The sequence below is a fragment of the Mytilus trossulus genome, chromosome 1 (assembly GCF_036588685.1).
Source record: "Mytilus trossulus isolate FHL-02 chromosome 1, PNRI_Mtr1.1.1.hap1, whole genome shotgun sequence".
NCBI classification, from domain to species: domain Eukaryota; kingdom Metazoa; phylum Mollusca; class Bivalvia; order Mytilida; family Mytilidae; genus Mytilus; species Mytilus trossulus.
In genome coordinates this window covers 37653906-37675604 of record NC_086373.1, presented here as the reverse complement: position 1 = coordinate 37675604, position 21699 = coordinate 37653906, and the positions used below count along the sequence as shown (strand labels likewise).

The window sequence follows — 21699 nt, the reverse complement described above, 5'->3', positions numbered from 1 at the left end:
ACAGGGACTTCCCCTATATTTAATATGATTTGTTATATTGTTTCATACATGAATATATATGGTGTAGGGGTGGGGATCTTGATGGTTATGAAGTTCTCAAACAGGAGGAGTGGGTGACCCCCAGGGACCCCCCTATATTTCATTTGATTAGTTACTAGTATATTGTCCAATACATGAATAATTATGGTTTAGGGTTGAGGATCTCAAATGTTTCCAAGTTCTCAAACAGGATGGTGTACAGTTACCCTAGAGACCCCCTTATAATTCATTTGATTCCTTCAACTTTTGCCATTAGGGAAATCTAAACTATTTGTCTTTAGAGATTTTCAGCGATTAAATATTTCATACATTTGTTTTTGACATCTTAGCCAAAAGCTCAGGGGATAATAAACTACATATGTGCTCTACTTCCTATGTGCAACTTCAAAACTTTTGGAAAAATCGACGATCATTTAAGGTTTTTCTTGTCATATTTTTTGTAAATCAGAATTAAAAGTATGAAAAACTGTCCAATAAGTTATAAATAACATAAAATCCAGCTAGATAATAACAATGGCAAGTATTTCAGCAATTATTGGGTAGAACACAAATCCAGGGTGCTTGTATAAGGCAGTTTAACTGCCTTAAAATAAAGCTACATATTTTGAGCAAATGTACGGTAAAGTGTTAATTTTAGACTTTTTATAATTTGGATAAATGTTTTACATAGTTATAAATCCCAAATGAGAATTTGATTCAAATCAGAGAACATGAATTCAATTTGACAGCTAATGTCCCTTTAAGATAAATTCCAAATCATATATCAGACTAACAGCAAATTAATTAAAACAATATCTGTATTTTTATGCCAGTACCAAGGTTAAGTTTCATCAAAACATTGTTAATGTGAGAAAGAGTTGCACTAAAAAAATGTATTGACCAACAGATAGACATCCATCTACAGGCAGACTGAATGAAATTCATATATAATAAGTAGTAAAAGACATAATAGGATATATTAGAGAGCAACTAAATGGAAAAGACCAGTCAGCACAACAATACAAATACTATATAAAAATATGAATAACAAAAGAAAACTACATAAAATATAAACACTCCTCTGATAATGTACCATAATAAAAAAAACATAATTTACGCAAGGAAACCACTTTACACTATAACTAAATCACTTTTGGTCATATATAATTAGTAAACTGTGAAAGTACAGAATATTATAAAAAAAAAAGTCACAGGGCAAACACACTATGAACTACAACTGCATGCAGAATGATACCCATTTAATATTTAATAATCTAAACTGCAACTTTTAATCTTTTAATTATTATAAAAACAAAATTTTGATAAATGAAAGTCAGATTTCTGGTAGTGAGATGCTAGTACGATAAAGTGTTAATTTTATATCCTCATAGTTCTCGTACATATGGGAAATAGTAATTTTATCCTGGGCTTGATTTTGATAAGAATTATTTTAAAATTCAAGATACATTTATATCAAAAGTTCATGTTACTATTTTCTTTAGGTGACCTAATTAACACCTTTGATGGTCTTTAATCTGTTGATCACATGATCTCAGGGTTTAAGTGAGTTTGTTATAACTTACATGGGTCAATGTTTACTTTGCAGTTTCTGTCAATTCAAACAATTTGTAATCTTCATATGTAATGGCTTAAATTTTTCAATTTTTTTTTTTGAAAACTAAAATCAATGAATCTAAAAACCAATGAAGATGTAAATGTTGCTCAAACCACAAGAATTAAAGTACTTTCACAGTACTGTATGTACCATTTAACTAATTAAATTTGACTAACCTTTAAGAGAGAAGGTAATTTCTGGATTTTTTGGACCAGTCTCTGCAACTTTTGATGAGGAAGCTTTCATGTTTCCTGCAAAAAAAATTGAACTTTCAGCATTAACATTTAACGCAAAGGCAAACCTCAATCAGAGTTGAGAACCACATCTGCTTGCAAAAATCTTAAGACACTTATTTTTCATCTATAGGTTAAATTTTGTTCAGGATATATATTTGTCTTCATCATTTGACAAGTGTAACTAGTAGGTTTTCATTAAAATTGATTGTTTTGGCTCCAGCATCTTCAGTTATATTGTATCTCTTAAATCTGATTTTTAGACCTTTATAGTTTATGTATATATATATCAGGGATGGGGTAATTGAAAATGTAATGGTAATTAAGTGTAATGCATTACAATTTTTCATGTAATTGAATGTAATGTGTAATTGAGCATTTTTTTAATTACATGTAATGGTCATATAATTAATTACAATGAAAAAAACATGTAATGCTCAATTACTTTTGAATTACATTTCAATTACATACACTTTTATGGTATTAATGATGAGTATTTGTGTTTAATAATATAAATTGTAAAACTATATTTATTTTTTAAATATTGATATCACATACTTTCTGAAATTTATTCTGAAGTTTTTATATACTTATTTGAACAACAGATTTTTTTCTAAATAGTCTTATAACTTGAAAAATAGATATATGTGTATTTAAAAAAGATCTTTAACTAAATACATGAAATAAATTGAAAAGTATTTAATCACCAAAAACACAAAAAAAAGTGTGAAAAATCTTTATGATAGTTCATTAAGAATTTAAATTTACTGCACACAATAATTTTGTCAAATTAGTATACACAAAAGGATTATAGAGATAAAAATTAACAGTTGTAAAAACAAACAGCAATTAATCAGATTAAAATGTCCAGGGGCAATGCCACTATTACATGTATTTTATCTAATAAGCAAAGTATTGCTAAGATTTAGACATTATATACATTGCTTGTACTAAACATTATTTTCAATGTTGTGAAAAGTATACCTTTTAAAAATTATTAAGTGATTTTTTATTTATTTTTTAAATTTCTTTCTTTATGTTATGTTTTATTTAAATAACTTCATTTTTGAGATGTCAAAATACCCCTTAATGTATTGGCAAGTTAATAGGAATGAATTTCCTCTTCTATCAACAAATCCCATGAAAATGGAAGTATAATACCTCCATGTTCTGATCAAGCAATATATGCCACATTAGCTCCTATAGAAATATTTTTGAGAATTGCTGTCAAAGTGATCAGACCTGAGAGATGTAGATTAAATGACAAAACATTAAAATTACTCATGATTATCAAATGCAACGCTTGACCTATGTTTACATGACTATTTTACACATGCATTATACATACATGTATAACATTGGTAAAAAAATATTATGATGAAATGTAATGTGTAATTTAATTAATTACTTTAGTAAAGTAATTGTAATTTAATTAATTACATTTCAAAAACTGTGTAATGTGTAATTAGTGTAATTGACCATTTTTGCAATGTAATGTGTAATTTAATTAATTACATTCCAATGTAATTGACCCCAAGTCTGATATATATATCTTATGTTTAATTGTGTCATATAATATTTCATTATGGCGTTTTAAATAAATCTGACTGTGTGTTTGTATTGCCTGAATTGTTTTATAAAAGTTATTTTAGGGCCATTTGTAGCAAAGTGAGTCAAGGACTCATGCTGAAGGTTGTACTGTGACTTTTAATTGTTTATATTTACTACTTCAGTTGTTGGATGGAGAGTTGTATCACTGACAATATATCACATTTTATTTTTATGAACATGTAAAACTCTAATGTTGGGACTTACCCCCATTATTGTCTTGCTTCTTATATCTATACATACGACGCCTAATCTTGTATGCAAAGTTTCATGGAGTGCATGGATAGAATGAATGACAAGACTGATTTTATGAAGGAGGGGAGTTATTATAAAAACTATTGTAATTATATGACATCAAAAACTCAACTACATCTTTGCTAGCAAAGGGTTATGATCCTTAACAATGTACTTACCCCTGTCTAAACATTGAAGAGCTTTCCCAACAGATGTTGTTATCCTCACGGATTCAGGGCACTGGTATACATCTCTATTCATGTCTGCACTGTGCCCCATGTGTAAATAAAATAATCGGCGCTCTTTTTCTGGGATGTCCATTGCAGCATATAAAGTTGCAGCCCTGTGTCGCATATCAGTAGCAGTGATGTCCTTGCTAAGTCTGGCTTTTTTGCAACATTTTTTTACACAACTCCATCCAATTACATGTTCATCTTTACCAGCAGTTGTGGGAAATAAAAATTTATTTCCTTTCCCAATGCCGGCATCATCTCGAACTTTTTCATCTGCAAGGATTCTAATGGCATCCCAACAATCCTGGGGTATTAACAGTGACACAAGCTTTCTTTTTCCTGCTTGGTATGCAATCTTTAATTCACATAATAATTTTTGCTCAATGGGGTCCTCCACCTTTTCCACTGAATCTTGCGAAAACCAGACCCCATTTTCTGCATCATCCCATTCTGATAGTAAAAGCCTAGCAGGTTCGCCTCCTCTTCGAGCATTAAATAGTGTTAATCTGCATACAAGTAAATCTCTAATCTCAGCATATTCATTAGAAGTTATAAATTGGAATTTGGTTTTAATGTCTTTGATTTTATTTTCCAGCCATTCTTTCAACATCTTAACATCATCCTCATCTGGAAGGCGAGATGGCATCCTCAATTCTTTCTGTCTTAGTACAGTTATTTTATATTCTGCATCCCCAAATATACCTGGCCAGCAAAATTCCAATAGATCTCCGAAGCGCTTAATCTCATCAACTTCAGCATCTTTTTTTTGGATGAGAAATTCTCCAGTGAGATATTTGATAACTCTCTTTATGAGATAGCCATATCCGATTTTTAGCCCTGCTTTTGTGTGCCCAGTTTCTTCATTTATTGTTAGGGCTAAAATGGATGACTCCAACGAATGAAAATTGCCTCTGTCAAACATGTTTACAGCTGATTTAGCCTCAGCATCACCATTTATCTCGCATTGTTTTCTAAATTCTAACAATAAATGGGCCAGTCTCCTCATATCTGACATAACTGATTTTCTTTTTTCTTCTTTTTTACTTTTCTTAGCCTCCACATTTCTATACATCTGCAGCCCAAATGATGTTATAAGATTGTCTGTTCTACATAAATTTCCTACCTCAGAATTATGGAATTTTGCTAGAACATCAAAGTTAAATGAAGAAGTAAACTTTGGAGATGCAATATGCACTGGATCTAAGGCTTTCGCTGTAGTTGTTGTAGATTCAACTGCAGTGCATGTGGATCTGTGTCTCTTATAGTAAGACTTTGTTAAAAAACCTTTACATAAAGAACAGTAAATAAGTTGACCTGCTCCATGCTCCCTCTCTTTAAAATATTTTACTTCTGCTTGAGATCCTTCATCCTCCATTTTTTTCACCTGGTCTAAATTAGCTTTCCAAATACCTTCTTTCCTCAGGTTAGCCATTTGCTTTACTTGATCTTGATGGGGCAGCCTTTTTAAAACTTTGACCTCAGGAATATCTTTGTGTTTGCGAAGGATGTGATTGGACAATCTAGCCATAAGGAGACCACAGAAAGGGCAGGGTCTGTAAGGTTTTGACCTTGTTGATTTGCTTTTTTCTCCTGAAAGAAACATTTAAAAGAATCAAGTTAATAAAAACTCATTCAATAAAAGAGAGCCACTCATGACTTTAATTTAATTTGTCTGTTTAGGGAATAATGAAAGCAGGAGATGTGCTGAGGACTGTATTCTGCCTACAAAAATAAAACTGTTTCTAAGCTTAAAAATAATTGTTGAGCATGTGCTTTTTTACCAAAAACAAAGACATTGCACTTAACAGTAAGATAGGTTTAACTTAGGATTTTCTACCTTCAGGAAAAGATTACCTTAGATTATTTTGGGCCAGGTGAGCTAAAAAAACTACAAAATTACTGTGTTGTAGAACTGGTCAGTGTTTACTCTAAATGCTTTGGAGATAAACTAAAATCTACATTTTCCCCCTATGTTCTGATCTTAGCTATGGCCACCATTATTGTTGGCAGGTGGGGTCATTCGACACATTTTTAAAACCAAATAACCTAATGAGAATTGTGGATAAATTTGACACAGATGTTTCAGAGAAGAAGATTTTTTATAAAAGATTACATACATACTTCAAATTATCATACTATGACCCAACATATAAATTTGGAATGATGGTTCATGACATCCCCCTCTTTTTTCTGTAAGTGAATTACTCAATTGTGTACAGTATTCATTTATAACTTCAAAAATGGCAGGACAACCCTTGTGGTCCAAAAAATGATAAGTAAAATAATCATTACGAAAGCTAATTTCACAAGGCAGATAGTCTACAGATTAAGGAAAAATATTAAAGTCATTTTGTTTATTTTCTTTTGTTTCATATTCTGACATCAAATTCAGACCTCTCTTACTAGTTTTACTGTGCATATTGTGCGTATTGTTGTGCGGTTTTTTATACCTGTCCCAAGTCAGTATGATCTATATTGCTTATATTCACTACTTTTGGATCTTGGATGGAGGGTTGTTTCATCATTACAACATATTTTTTGTGTTCATATTATAGGCTATAAAAGTATATGTAATCAATTTCAAATTCATTTCTGTAGTATATCAAATATCTCAAATTTATTGCTTCGCAAACAGACCATCCAATCTAATGAAATAAATATACCAGTAGATGATTTCACTGGTCTGCCTCTAGCTTTCTTTGGTCCTTCACTGCAACTGGCTGTCTCCTGAAAATTCATCTTATTTTGTGCAGGTATGCGTATTGAAGTATCATTGAATGCAGGTGATATTCTTTCAATATTATCTGTATGAAAATAAAAATATATCAAACAGATATTTTGGACATTGACTGTCATTTAAAACAATTTGACATTTTTAAGAATAAGTGACTTGGGGAAGGGGTACTTTAATTGTCCTAGATAAAAAAAAAATAATCTGGTCACCCTCATAAGGCACATTCCTGCTATGTTTGGTTTAATTCCATTCAGTGATTCTCTAAAAGAAGACATTTGTATGTTGGACCTCAAAGATGACAATTTGAAAACAGGCCCAAAATTAAATAGCCTCTCACAATATTAATTTTGACCCTTTGGACCCTAATGTGGATCAACTTAAAAACAGAGCCCAATATCCAAATCTAAATAGCTGTTGAATGTTTTATGCAATTGTAATGAACACTATCCTAGTAATCACTTCTGTTCATGCTATTAAAAAAATTTTATTGTTATGAATAACAATTAATGGACTGTACTTTCTGGATGTAGAAGCAAGTGTTTCGAGAAACCCTGCTCTTCACACCCTGTGGTAAAAATCTATTCTTTTTTGTAACAATAGATTTATTCAATTTAAAATTGTTTCAGAGATAGATGTGACATCAAAGTTAAAAGAAAAGAAAATATGATTGCTTGGAATAAGTAGAACAGTTTTTTATTCTATGTTCTATAAAATAAAAAATAAATGTTATGTCAGTTTGAAAGAACTTGTGCATTTCCACTGCACACAATTATCATACCATCATAACATATATGAGAAGAACATAACCCGTGTCATGCCAACAACTGGTATATTATAGTAAAAGTGTTAAGTTCCGATGCAAAGACCCTATTAGCGAATCAATTAAAAATTATTCAGCTTTAATTGGTAAAGTAGTTTGATAGTAAAAGATCTTTGAAATAGTCTACACTGAAGGACGGACAACAGAAGCGACAAAAGACACCAAGTTATTGCAAAAACTTAATAGATATAGGATGGTGTGGTGTGAGTGCCAATGAGACAACTCTCCATCCAAATAACAATTAATAAAAATAAACCATTATAGGTCAATGTATGGCCTTCAACACGGAGCCTTGGCTCACATAAACAAAAAGCTGTATAGGGCCCCAAAATTACTGATGTAAAACCATGCAAAAAGGGAACACCAACAGTCTAATTATATTAAGGGAAAGGTGAGCTAAAAAGTTTTCAAGGAACTCTGGTAATATTAATCAATACAATTGAAATCACAGCAAAATTGACAAAAAAGCATAAATTTGTTTACCTCCATCTTTACTGTAACTTTCATTTTGACTGGCATCTCCTGCATCTAAACCAACTGACATAAAAAAAAATTATTATAAATCACTGAAATTTTGCAAATAAGCTACACAAATAATTGTAAAAACTAGGATTACACCCAAAAATTGTCTGACTATCTTCTTTAAAGGGCAATAACTCTTATAAAAGATGGTTGACAATTTCAGTCATTCTTACTTTTTTGTAGATTTTAATTGCTTATTTTTTTTTTACTGTTTTCAATTTCACTTTTCCTGTATTAAAATAAATTCAAGACAATAATTGAAACTGTAAAATAATCATCATTACAGGGTCGGTAACCCAACAATATGTTGTCAATTTGTTATAAAATTTCAAGAACACAAAGATTTGGACTTGTTCACATTATTCATTAAATAAATTCATAAATTCAGATCACTGAAAAAAATACATTTTTAACTTCATAAAAAAGCCTAGTTTAGATAATTACTAAAATCTACTCTTAATGTTCTACAAACCCTACATAAAAAAATAATTCAAATAAATATACCCATAGAGGATTTAAGTGGTGGGCCTCTGTCCTTTTTTGGTCCTTCACTGCAACTGGCTTTCCCTTGACTATTCATTTCAATTTGAGCAGGTATGTGTTCTGTAGTATCATTTGATTTGGGTAGCATTCTCTTTACATTATCTATAGAAGTATAAAATCAATAGCTATTGTTATTTATTGTTTTGTACATGTATATGGTAGTGGCAAAAAGTGATCTTAAGTATGAAGCCTAAATCCTAGTCAATAAGCTAACACCTAGGAATTGAGTTATATGCCTGCACATATTTTTCAGGATTTAAGACTAATGCCTAACATTTTGTAGGCAATAAACTCACTGCCTAGGTGTTACTTTATTGCTAAGGATTTAAGCTGAATGCCTTATTTCCAGGATAGCGGCTGTCATACAAACTATTATCTTTAGAATAAAAAGTGAAATCAGATACTGTGGATTCATTATTATTCGTTGGATACCAATTTCCATGGATTTCGTGGGAACAGTTGAACCATGAAATTAAATGTTCAACGAATGACAAATTTTCTTATGGCTTGTGTGCAGACTTTGGCAAAACCACGAAATCAAATATCCACGAACATGAAAGTTTTCCTCAATCCACGAAAATTGGTACCCACGAAAATAAATGAATCCACAGTAAATGTTTCAAAGATACAACATCTCTAATCTAAACAGTATTCAGATGCTTCACAGGGCGCAGCTTGATACGACCATAGAGGTCGAAACCCTGAACAGTTTGGGCATGTATGAACATAACATTTAAGCTTGATACAGCTCTGAATTTGGATTGTGATTAAAAAGTTGACACAACATAGGTTTCTGACACAAAATGAATGTGGTCTGAGAACTTTAAACTTAAAAACTTAAAAAATTTAAATTGGACATTTACCTATTAAGTCCAATATCCAAAATCTAAACACATGGTTGGATTCAGCATATCATAAAACCCTAAGAATTCAATTTTAATGAAATCAAATAATGTTCTATTTTAGACCCTAATGATCTCAAATTGAGGTCCTCAATGTGGACCAATTTGATCTGGGCCCAAATATTAAAAATCTAAATACATGGTTAGATTAAGCACATTGAAGAACCCCATATATTCAATTTTTGTTGAAATCCAACAAAGTTTATTTTTTTACCCTTTGGACCTTATGCAGACCAATTTGAAAATGAGACAATACTGTGCAATTGAATATTTCTTACTATATAGCAAAACTGTGCTCTTAGAAATTTCTTGCTATTGCGCAATATTGTGCAATTAGATATTTCTTGTTATTGCTGAGTACTGTGCAATTGAATTTTTTTTGCTATTGCACAATACTTAACATATTAGTTTTGGACCATGATTTGGACCAACTTGAAAACTGAGCTCATAATAAAAAATCTAAGTACATGTTTAGATTTAGCATAACAAAGAACCCCAAAAATTAACAATCTGAACAAACAGTTAAATTTGGCATATATAAGAACCCCAATAATTCATTTTTTTCATGAAATCAAACAAAAAAGTTTAATTTTGGACCCTTTGGGCCCCTAATTCGTTGGGACCAAAACTCCCAAAATCAATCCAAACCCTCCTTTCATGGTCATAAACCTTGTGTTAAAGTTTCATAGATTTCTATTGACTTATACTAAAGTTATTGTGCAAAAACCAAGAAAAATGCTAATTTGGGACCTGTTTTTGGCCTCTAATTCCTAAACTGTTGGGACCAAAACACCCAAAATCAATCCTAACCTTCCTTTTATGGTCATAAACCTTGTGTTAACATTTCATAGATTTCTATTTTCTTTAACTAAAGTTAGAGTGTGAAAATCAAATGTTTTCGGACGAGGACGCCGCCAACATGATACCAATATACAACTAAAGGTTCCTGACATGGCCCTCTAAGTTGGGTATCTATAAAAACAGTGCAAATATTGGAAATAATACATTTTTGTTGGTGCTTCCGAAGTGAAATATTTGTGTTACCATGACATTACACAACATATCAATTGACTTAATGTTCAGAAGAATATTACAAACTTTAATTAACTCTATACCCTTACCAAGATTGGCCTCAGGGGCTTCAAAGAAATGTAAAATATCCTATATGAGCAGTATTAAATTAGTTTATCATAATGAAATATTATCTAATTGAGTCACTTTTACAAGAGTCTAAAATTAAAGACTTTTGTAAAAGTGGCTAAAACTTCATACCTATTGATGTAAAAACTTTAAAGAATAACGTTCTGTATACAGTTCAAACAAGAGCTGTCTGACAATAAACTGGCTTTTATTACATTTATTTGAGTCCCCAAATTTTTTAATAACACAAGAACCAAAACTCCTGACCATATAGTGAAAATCATCAATACTGAACTTGACCTCCATTTTGTCACCAGTGTCAACATATGTTGATTTTTCTACTAAAATATTAAACTTCCACACATACCTCAAATATCAAATACATTTTTGTTCCAATTTGCAAAATTCAGTTATTCTTATTTTTCAAATCATAAATGTCCCACTCTCACATTAAATCAATGACAGTGCAAGTTGCAACTTAAAGTAAACCTAGCGTTAAATTCTTAATTCATTTCACATTAAAAAAAAATGTGTCCACAGTACATGTATGCCCCTCGTACACTATCATTTTCTATGTTTAGTGGACCATGAAATTGGAAAAATTCTCTAATTTGGCATTAAAATTTGACTGATGTTATCAAAGGAACATGTACACTAAGTTTCAAGTTGATTGGACTTCTACTTTATCAAAAACTACCTTGACCAAAAACTTTAACCTGAAATTTGCACTATCATTTTCTATGTTCAGTGAACCGTAAAATTGGGGTTAAGAATCTAATTTGGCATTTAAATAAGAAAGATCATATCATAGGGCACATGTATACTAAGTTTCAAGTTGATTGGACTTCAACTTCATCAAAAACTACCTTGACCAAAAACTTTAACCTGAAGCGGGACAGATGGACGGACGCACAGACTGATGAACAAACAGACACACAGACCAGAAAACATAATGCCCCTCTACTATCGTAGGTGGGGCATAAAAAAAATCTAAATACACCAAATTCTTACCAGTGAAATGCACGCCCATATGGCTCAGAAATGATTCTCTACTTCTTAGTTTTTTATCACATAGGGCACATACAAATAGCTTTTCAGTTTCCCCTTCAGATTTTTCTGCAATAAATAACAAAAGAAAAAATAAATAATGCTTCTATAATTGTTTTACAAAATTTTGGAAAACAAAATAAGGAATGCCACTTAGAATAATCTCAATTCATGAAGAACAAATCAAACATAGTAAAATGACTCTGTAAAATAACACGTGCCTTTGAAGTGTGAGTACCTAACATCATGCATATGTCCTTTACCATGTCAATTGATCATTAAAGTGATGTTTTGTACAGTCTGGCTTTACAACTCTACATGTACCAATCATTGTTTTTTAAGTGAGGTTCTGAAATTTTGGCATATATTGTCAACAGTATACTAGCAGTTAAATTTATCTGAAGTTTGATTTTCATATGAATTTGAGTACATGTCTTCCAGTATATTTTTTTTATTGTTATCCATATATATGAGCTACAACTCTTAATACCCAACTTTATCTTTCCTTCAAATAAACCCCAAAAAATATATCAGCCAGTGAAATCAATTTTTTTGAGATACAAGTCAAAAACTGCATTTTACACTTATGTTCTATTTTTAGCAATGACAACCATGTTTGTCGATGGATCAAAACTTTGGATACAATTTACAAACAAGATACCCTAAGGATTATTTATTTAAGGTTTGAAGGTATTTGGCCCAGTAGTTCCAGAGAAGAAGATTTTTTAAATAGTTTACGATGACAGACGACAAAGACGACAGACGTCAAATTATGGCCCCCTGAGCTTAAAAGCCAGTATAATGGTTTGCTGTTTGAATGACAGAAAGACAGACAAGGGTAAACTATATGGCCCAAACCACTTTGTGACAGAGTCATAAAAAAAGTAAATACAGCCAAGCAAATTTATACTAAGGACAAAGCTCTGGCTTGATTTAGACAATTAATGTCCGAAACCCATTAGCAATCAGAAATATACCTGAACAACAGTTCACATTACCTTCTTCAACCTCAATATTACTGCCCTCTTCCTCATCTTCTAATGGTTGTATCAAAACTAAAATAAAACAGGAAACATCCTAAGGATCATTTAAAATAAGTTTGGCTGCAATATGTTCAGTAGTTTCAGAGGAGAAGATTATCTAAAGTTAACAAACATGATGAACAAATTGTTTAAAATTGTCTTTAAACGCTAATAACTCTTTAACAAATGTTTAAGGCAAATTAACAATTTAAGTTATATTGACTGAATTGTAAATCATACTTTGCTGAACATTTTTGCGTTTTACAGTTTATCTACATCTATGATAATGTTTAAGATAATCAGGGTGGAAACAGAATGGCATGGTTAGTATCCAGCACACTGAGAGTATTGCATAGCAATACAAAATTCATCGTTCCCAAAATAAAATTTGCGCATGATTTTTACAAAGTTCACATTACCTTCTCTAACCCCAATATTACTACCAACTTCCTCATCTTCTGATGGTTGATTCAATACTCAAATTAAACAGGAGAAATATAATGACATATGATAAATCATGGCTCCAGATTCAAATATAAATGTGGCCTTAAACAAGGATAGCACACTTATCAGTCCCAATATTATAAGTTATATGGTTTGTTACTGACTCCCTACAGATCCAAAGAGGGTTAGTTAAATAAATAGGTGATGAGGCAGGCGGATTTAATATCCCTCTATGGTTTTGTACGGGTCAGTAGTAAACTGTATGAAGAAAATATTGCAAACAGGACTTTTCCTGCTGGGTTCCGAAGAAAAATAAACAGTGAAACAACATCAATAGATGAAGTCACCATTGACAGAAGTTACAATGTAGCTAACCCCATACAAATCCATAGGGGGTTACCATGTGACAGTGTTTAACCAATCACAACATGATAATTTACCTGTAGTGTGATAATGATTTTTAGGATGTAGATGATTGAAAATGATACAAAAAAAGAACACAAAAATTCAAACTTTACACTCAATTAACAGGAAGAACATGCATATATATGATATAGTAAAACATCTTAAACAAGCTCAGCAAATGATGCTATTGTTTCGAACGAATTCTGTAAATATTCTATGAAATGTTCTCTAGATTTCGTGAATTAATTGAACCATGTAGGAAAGATGTATGGATACACTTAATTATTCAAAGTTACCTTGTTTAACCTCATTACTTAGGTCTAATTCTTGTTTCTCCTCATCTTCATCATCAGATGGTAGTTTCAAAACTAAAAAACAAGAGTGTATGCAATGTTCTGCTAAGGGTTTATCTCAATTAAAACTAATCAAAAATAAATATTGGGTCTGGCAGTTTGAAAATAGGAGACATCCCAATGTCAAAGCTTTATTCCAATCTTATGATACGCTTTTCACATGAAAGAAAATTTAAAGCTTTTAAAGTTAAGGTTTTATATTTTGAATATTTATATTCTTAAATGAAATCAACTAGTTGCATGAGTTACTTGATTTTTATAGTACTGTGGAAGATAATATTCCATTTGCTATCTACATGTAAGTATTTTCAAGTTATCTGAAAAATTCATTAGTGGCAGATCCAGAAGTTTTCATAAGTGCTACAGTCTACAGTCATGCTTCAGTGATTTTCAATATAGTCAACCAAAATTTTCATAGAAAAGGGGAAGCGGCCCCCCTCTAAATCCACCTCTATTTATCTCAATTGCCACCTGGAGATTTTAACCAGGTGAGCTAAAAACTTGATATTAACAATATATAATATACCCTTTTATATGAAAGTAACTCAAGTCATTAGCAAGATGTAGGAAGATGTAGTATGAGTGCCAATGAGACAACTCTCCATCCAAATAACAATTTATAAAAGTAAACTATTATAGGTCAAGGAACAGCCTTCAAAATCGAGCATTGGCTCACACAGAACAACAAGCTATAAAGACATGTAAACCATAAAAACTGTATATCAAGGAACCCCAAGAATTCAATTTTTGTTAAAATCAAACTAAGTTTAATTTTTGACCCTTTGGACCTTAATGTAGACCAATTTGAAAATAGGACCAACAAGAATGTGTCCAAATTACACGGATGCCCCACTCGCACTATCATTTTCCATGTTCAATGGACCGCGAAATTGGGTGAATATTCTAATTTGGCATTATTTAATAAGAAAGATCATGTCATAAGCAAAATGTGTACTAAGTTTCAAGTTGATCAGACTTCAGCTTCATCAAAAACTACCTTGACCAAAAACTTTAACCTGAAGTGGGATGAACAGACAGACAAATGGACAGACTGAACGAATGAACAAACAGACACACAGACCAGAAAACATAATGCCCCTCTACTATCCTAGGTGGGGCATAAAAATAAAAGCTTGACTGAAAAACTCTGATGATTAACTCATGTGGTATGCACATTCATGCATTTATGTGTTGGTTGGTCACATATTGAATGTTTTTCTTAATTTTAATTCTTGGATTAATTATTCCTTAAACATTCAGTGTTATGTGTACAAATGCAAAAGGTTATTACTAAATAACTTTCACTGGGGCATACAATTACTATGCTTCTAACTAGGTCCAATACCAAAAAGTAAAATCACAAAAATACTGAACTCAGAGGAAAATCAATTTGGAAAGTCCATAGTCACATGGCAAAATCAAAAAACAAAATGCATCAAAAACGAATGGACAAGAACTGTCATATTCCTGACTTGGTACAGACATTTTCAAATGTAAAAAATGCTGGATTAAACCTGGTTCTATAGCGAATTGATATCGAATACAATTTCAAAAGGAATGTGGTATTATCAGATTATCACATGGCATTTTTCATATCGCATGTATTATCAGCCCTAGGTTCAATATCAGCCCAAGAGTTGCATGGCTCAAGGGCTGATATTGACCGATGGCTGATAATACATGCGATTGGCAAAATGACGTTTTATGATCTTTTGATCATATGCTTCAACCATGGAGAAAAAATAACTGATTCGTATATTGATCCTTATACATGGTTCTGTAATAGAAGTTTAAAGATTGAAAAGTTCACGGACGTCAGACCCCAAATTTAGTACATTCGATATGAAAACGTAGCATTGAAGTGTATTTTCCTATTTTTCATATCAGCCCGCTAAGGACCAATTCGAAAAATATGGAATTTACTGTAATTCAATGATATTATCATACAGTAAAAATCATATGTTATTTAGTCTAAGTATATGATAATAAAAGACATACCTCTTTGTTTCCTTGTCAAGTTCTCAATATCACTATCACTGTCAGTATATGCCTCTCTATTGCCTATGAATAATTGAGATTATGAAAGAATTAACAATATATGCATGCTGTTTTACTCAACATATAATTTAACCTAACCAAACTTAGAAGTTCTTTTTAAGAACAAAATAAATAATATGTGCAAAATATGTGTTATGTGTAACTCATTAACTTTTAGATTTCTCATCAGTGAAACTTGTATGTTAGAATTTTACATTTTGTAATATTTATCACCAGTACCCTTGTAGCCAGTACTTCGGAAAAAAATATTGATATTGTTATATTGTAATGTTTCATAATAACCTTCAATCATAACCGAACTGAACAAAGAAATAACATGACAGGTGCCATATACGGTACAGGAAATGCCTACCCTTCCAGAGCACCTGATTTCACTCTCGGTTTTTAGTGGAGATCGTGTTTTTTCTTAATTATTATTAAATGTCCTTTGGTTTTGTGAGTCTTTGTTTACTCCTTGGTTTTGATTGCTATTGTCTTGTTCCTTGTTTAATGCTCTTCTGCTTTATATTATCAATTCTAAATTCTAGACTTTTTAAATTTCACCCAAGTACATTCTTTAGCTCAGAACTTCTATACAAATTCATATAACATACATGCCACTTTATGACTATCATCTTTAATCTCCAGTCTTCTTATTGAAACACAACATTCTTTCAATGTCTGTAAGATATACATTTAATTTTACAAAGTTTACAAAGTTTACACATAAATAAAGTAAATATCAACAAAGTATCATTTGTTGGGATATAACACAATTCATACAAGTGAATACCTGCATACTTTGAAAAAGCCCAGCTTGCATGAGAATGACACATATTATAGGGAAATAATAAAATGTAAACACACATTTTCAGAATCCTGTTAACAGTGCAGAACTGAGAGTATAAGTAAAGAATTGAACTATGTCTTACTTAAGTAACTTTGTAATACACATGAAATCACTCTGCCACACAGCAAATGCAGATAAATAAATGGATGATTGCTTAACACACATTCATATTGGAGAAATGTTAGAGCCTGTTATCACTTGCTCTGAATTGAATTGATCTTTAAAAAAAACAGCTTGCGTTTAAATTTGAACAATCAAGATAGATCGGGAACTAGTGCCTTAACATTGCAATTTTATCTTAAAATGATAGGTTTAACAATTTCAATAACAAACAAGAATGTGTCCCCAGTACAAGGATGTCCCATCCACACTATCATTTTCTATATTCAGCAGACTGTGAAAATAGGGGAAAATTTCTTATTTGGCATTAACATTAGCAAGATCATATCATAGGGAGCATGTGTACTAAGTTTCAAGTTGATTGGACTTAAACTACATAAAAAACTACCTCAACCAAAAACTTTAACCTGAAGCGGACAAACAGACAGACAGAGGAACGGACGTACAGACCAGAAAACATAATACCCACATGTCACAAGTCATTAACCAAAGAAATGTGAAAATAATATTTTGATTGAAGACAAGGGACACAGGATTTATCTTTTCAGAAAAATGACATGAAAACATGGAATATATTTCTTTGTTTTTTATCTTCAAGTTCTGCCAAATTATTTGAGAATATGGATGAAACCCCAAAAGGCCGTCATTTCGAAGAATATATATACCAACGCAACCGTATGTAGATTTATTTTTATTTCTAAGTATAACACTTTCACTCTCAGAAAAATCACAATCGATCTAAGAGTTAACACTTAAAGAAAGATAAATTCATAAAAAAAATCACAAGGGTTCCACAAGGGTTCCGTGAACCCTGTGTCTCACCTACTGCAAGATTTGTAGAAATCTGGGATAGTTGAAAAAAGTTATTTTAATTTAAAAAACTTTCACCACAGAGTGAATATTTGTGGACAACAATGGAATGTAGGATGGCTATGTCTTGCTTTTGCAACTACAGTTGCAGGGTAGACAAAAACTGTGTGTCTGTTATAACTGAAACCTAAGTACCAATTTGTATATAATATCTACACCACTTATGATGTAAAAAAGAATGACAAATGATTATAAAAGGACTGTAAGTCTTCATCTTTGTTTGGCGGTAACAGAAACATATTTATATGGGACCGTTTTTTTTCAATTTAAATTGAAATTACCGTATTTTTTTTTTCATCTGTTAGTGGTCTCTTTCTCCATGGGAGGTTTCGACTAACATCACCATAGTCATATCTGATTTCATCTCCTATATATATATCCCTTCTGGCAAATAAAACTAAATGTGGGCTCCCATCCACAACAATTCTTTTCATTAAAGCATTCTCATCTGCTCCAACTCCATCATTAACAAACCTTCCCATTTGTTTAGAAAAAGTAGCATCTATGCTAAAATAATGATTGAGATACAAAAATGACAATGTTTGTTTCAAGGTAAAATTCAAAATTTTCAGATGACTACTTGTATGTCAGTATGGGTGACATTGACCTTTGACCTATATATAACTACTGACACCAAAATCCAAAAATCAACAGTCCTCTTCCCTACCTAAAAGTCTTCACCTATCATGCCTATGTAATTTTCTTATTAGCCATGAACATGATGAAGACTGTTAGAACTGAAAATTAAACTATTCTACTTTTGTATCTAAAATCATTTCTAATAAGATAAGCAAAAAATTATGACTGCTTAACATTTTAATGAAGAGAATGAACTTAAATGACTAGTAAAACAATTGCAAGAATTCAGAACAAAGCATACTACATGTAGTTTACTTAAACTTTCCCAAAGTAATTCATAGTTTATTCAGTGATATCATAAAAGAACTATATAGAAAAAGAATGATAGTAAGTGGGATGTTTTCTTTATGTCATAATATTCAAGAACAATTTTGCTGTGTAACAAAGGCTTAAAGAACTTATGCATCTGAAACAAATTTTCAAAAGAAACATTGTATTTCATCCAGTAAGTGTGACCATGACCATTTGACCTGCTGACTAATCAAAAACAAATTCAAATAAAGGTGTCTTCACTGCTCCTAAATATATGCATGATTAACAATGGTTGCGGTAAAATTGTGAATATTTCAATCTCATTTTTACCCCTAGTTTCATGCATAAAGTGTCTGAGTATCATTATTCAAATACTGTTTTTTTATGTTTTCTGATTGCCATGATCACTGCATATTGAAACAAATTGTTAGCTAAATAATAAACCTAACAGATAAACACTATTTCTTTAATATGTAATGAAATATTCTTTATACAAATTAAATTATGTTGGCCTACAGGAAAAGTATGTACAACTATTTTTTCAAAATATACTTCAGTCTAAATCACATAGTTTCTGTTAAAATCTTCAAAGCAAAACAAAGCCTACATATTTGGCAAAATTCATCAGAGCAGAACAAAACATAAACTTTATCTGTAACTCATCATGGTAGACTCACATGTAGCAGAGGAGATGTTTGACACTCGACAGACGACAGGTAAATTCCATGGACGCCAAGTGATGGCAAAAGCTCACATTTCCTTTCAGGAAAGCTAAAAGTAAAAAAGGCTAAACACCTACCTTAAACTTTTGCCTCCATACTTGAAAAAAAACACATAGCAGCCAAAGGTATTGCTGTGTTCCTCCAATCTCCTAGTTCCCTCTTTGTTCGAAACAAGATCCCCATCATATTCCAAAAGAAATTCACCTTTGCTAAAAGATCTTTCAGCAAACACCCCTTTTCCTGTTTAAAAACCATAGAATTGAAAAGGTGTTAAGAAAGGGAAATCCAAAAGGTTCCTTAATGATTAAGCATTAGAGGTATAAATGAACAAAAAGAAAATGTACAGACTCTAATAATTGTCCAAGCTTGATATATCTCTGAATATAGTTACACAGCATAGTTTCTGACACAGGATAAATAAGGTAAAGGTGGTAATATGACTAAGTGGTAACAAGTGTTTAACAAAATATATATAAAATCTCAACCGTTACCAACCTTACAGTAAAAAGAAATCAAGAGGCTCTCAAGAGCCTGAATTGCTCACCAGTGCCTGAAATGGCCGGTCGCCCACTCGCCTCAGGCGACCACTTTTATGTCAGGGCGATCAGAAGTTCTCAAAAGACAAGTAATTACTGGCCCAAAATAAAACGTCTGGGCGACTGCCCTACACTTCCTCTAAAATTCAAATTATCGTAATTTTAAAAAAACAAAAATCATTAAACTTTAATCATGTAAAGAATTGAAGGTTTTCCTGAGCTGCTCTCCCGTAAAAAAAACAATGGAAGACAACTCTTGATTAACTAGACATTTGTGACAACTCGGCCCATCGGAAACTCGGTCCTGGACAGTAAATTATGATTACTTGGCTAGTTATCGTCCTATAATCTGGTCCGTGTTGTTCAAGGTCGAGTTGCCTAAAAATTTACCGAAACGTATTTGTAACGGACGTACTGATTGGTCAAAGTGAATATACTCGACCAATGATAACGAAGTTAGAAAATATAGCCGAGGTCGTAATACGGCACAACTAAAATAAATATGACCGAGTTGAAAATCTGCTGGTCGTTTTTGAAAAGAAGTGGAGGAGAATAGTAGAAACCAGTGATCCCGCCTGCCCTTGGTGCATTAACCCCTGCCTGCCCTTGGTGCATTAACCCCCGCCTTTCTGCCGTCCATGGCAAAATAATGGCCCCCTCTTACTTTTCAAAAGATAATGCATGTGTTTACGTATCATAGCAAATTCAAATAAAAATAAACAAAAAATATATTAAAATTAAATTTTAAACAATTTAAAAGGCATACATAGTTTGACTTAATTAGTAAACAAGTTAAACGTTTTGTTTTATAACCATGAGTATGGAATTTAAAGAAGAACCAAAGAAATTTGAATTTGATCATAACAAGATTACACCACTTCCTGTTTTATTTCTTGTATTAATAATCCTCCTTACATAGGAGCACTTATCAAATGCTTTTATTTTTTTAACCATAATGGAGAAAAAAATAACTGCTTATACCTTCTTTAACATATGCAATGTATTGTTGCATCAATATAATATGGTAATCTGTTGTATCACCTGTTGTATTTATAAAACTCCCTACTAAGGAGCACTTTGGTGTGCACTTCTTAATACTTTTTTGTAACAATTTGAATGATTTTAAGTAAGGTAACTTTCAATAACATGAATACTATATGTCATATAGCTCATCTTTCAGAACTACTTGGTTATTCTTATAGACTTGTATAATTAAGTTAATTATATATATAAAAAAAATGAATTTTCTAAGGCTTCTTTTCCTGATCAGAGGTAAGTAGTCTTACAATTTCTTTGCATTTTTATTGAAAGATACATGTATGAACAAAATAGAGGAAAAAGACATTTTCAAGAGTTTTGCCCTTGGAAGACATGCAGACCTTGGCTGCAGGTATCTGCTGAGTCAATGACCTGTACTTAGTGTACAGATTTACACGAAGCACCAAAAAAGTACTTCTTTGTGTTTTTTCTTTGGTTTTTACTATAAAATTTGTCAAAAATATTTGGGCTGGCACTATATCATTTGGGCCAGTAATCCTGAAATTTTACTTGCCCAAAAAAAAATTTTCGGGCCAGCCTTTGGCTGGCCCTCATTTCAGGCACTGCTCACATTTAATTTTCCTTCTTATACTCCATCATTTTTTTTCAAATTAAGAAAAATTGTCTTAAGGAGGTTTGCGGGTGCAAAAATTGCAGCAAAAAGCTAAACATTTCTTTTTCATTACAAATTTTATCTATTACACTATTAGTAATAACTTTATGATATGGAACAAATATTAACCAAAAGAATCAATTGGACCT

At 31.7% G+C, this 21699-nt stretch overlaps 1 protein-coding gene across 2 annotated transcripts in view; it reads right to left on the bottom strand.

The window, feature by feature from the left end:
• Nucleotides 1-21699, bottom strand: part of LOC134723539 (uncharacterized) — a 43353-nt gene that overhangs the window by 10282 nt on the left and 11372 nt on the right. For both annotated transcript variants that reach the window (XM_063587128.1, XM_063587132.1), the window contains exons 4-16: nucleotides 19441-19603; nucleotides 18032-18257; nucleotides 16525-16591; nucleotides 15872-15934; nucleotides 13817-13888; nucleotides 13091-13147; nucleotides 12648-12704; nucleotides 11614-11718; nucleotides 8522-8662; nucleotides 7979-8032; nucleotides 6605-6745; nucleotides 3888-5531; nucleotides 1810-1884 (exon numbers count right to left, since the gene is read on the bottom strand). In XM_063587128.1, coding sequence (XP_063443198.1) covers nucleotides 1810-1884; nucleotides 3888-5531; nucleotides 6605-6745; nucleotides 7979-8032; nucleotides 8522-8662; nucleotides 11614-11718; nucleotides 12648-12704; nucleotides 13091-13147; nucleotides 13817-13888; nucleotides 15872-15934; nucleotides 16525-16591; nucleotides 18032-18257; nucleotides 19441-19603 — 2865 coding nt within the window. The remainder of the gene's footprint in view (nucleotides 1-1809; nucleotides 1885-3887; nucleotides 5532-6604; nucleotides 6746-7978; nucleotides 8033-8521; nucleotides 8663-11613; nucleotides 11719-12647; nucleotides 12705-13090; nucleotides 13148-13816; nucleotides 13889-15871; nucleotides 15935-16524; nucleotides 16592-18031; nucleotides 18258-19440; nucleotides 19604-21699) is intronic.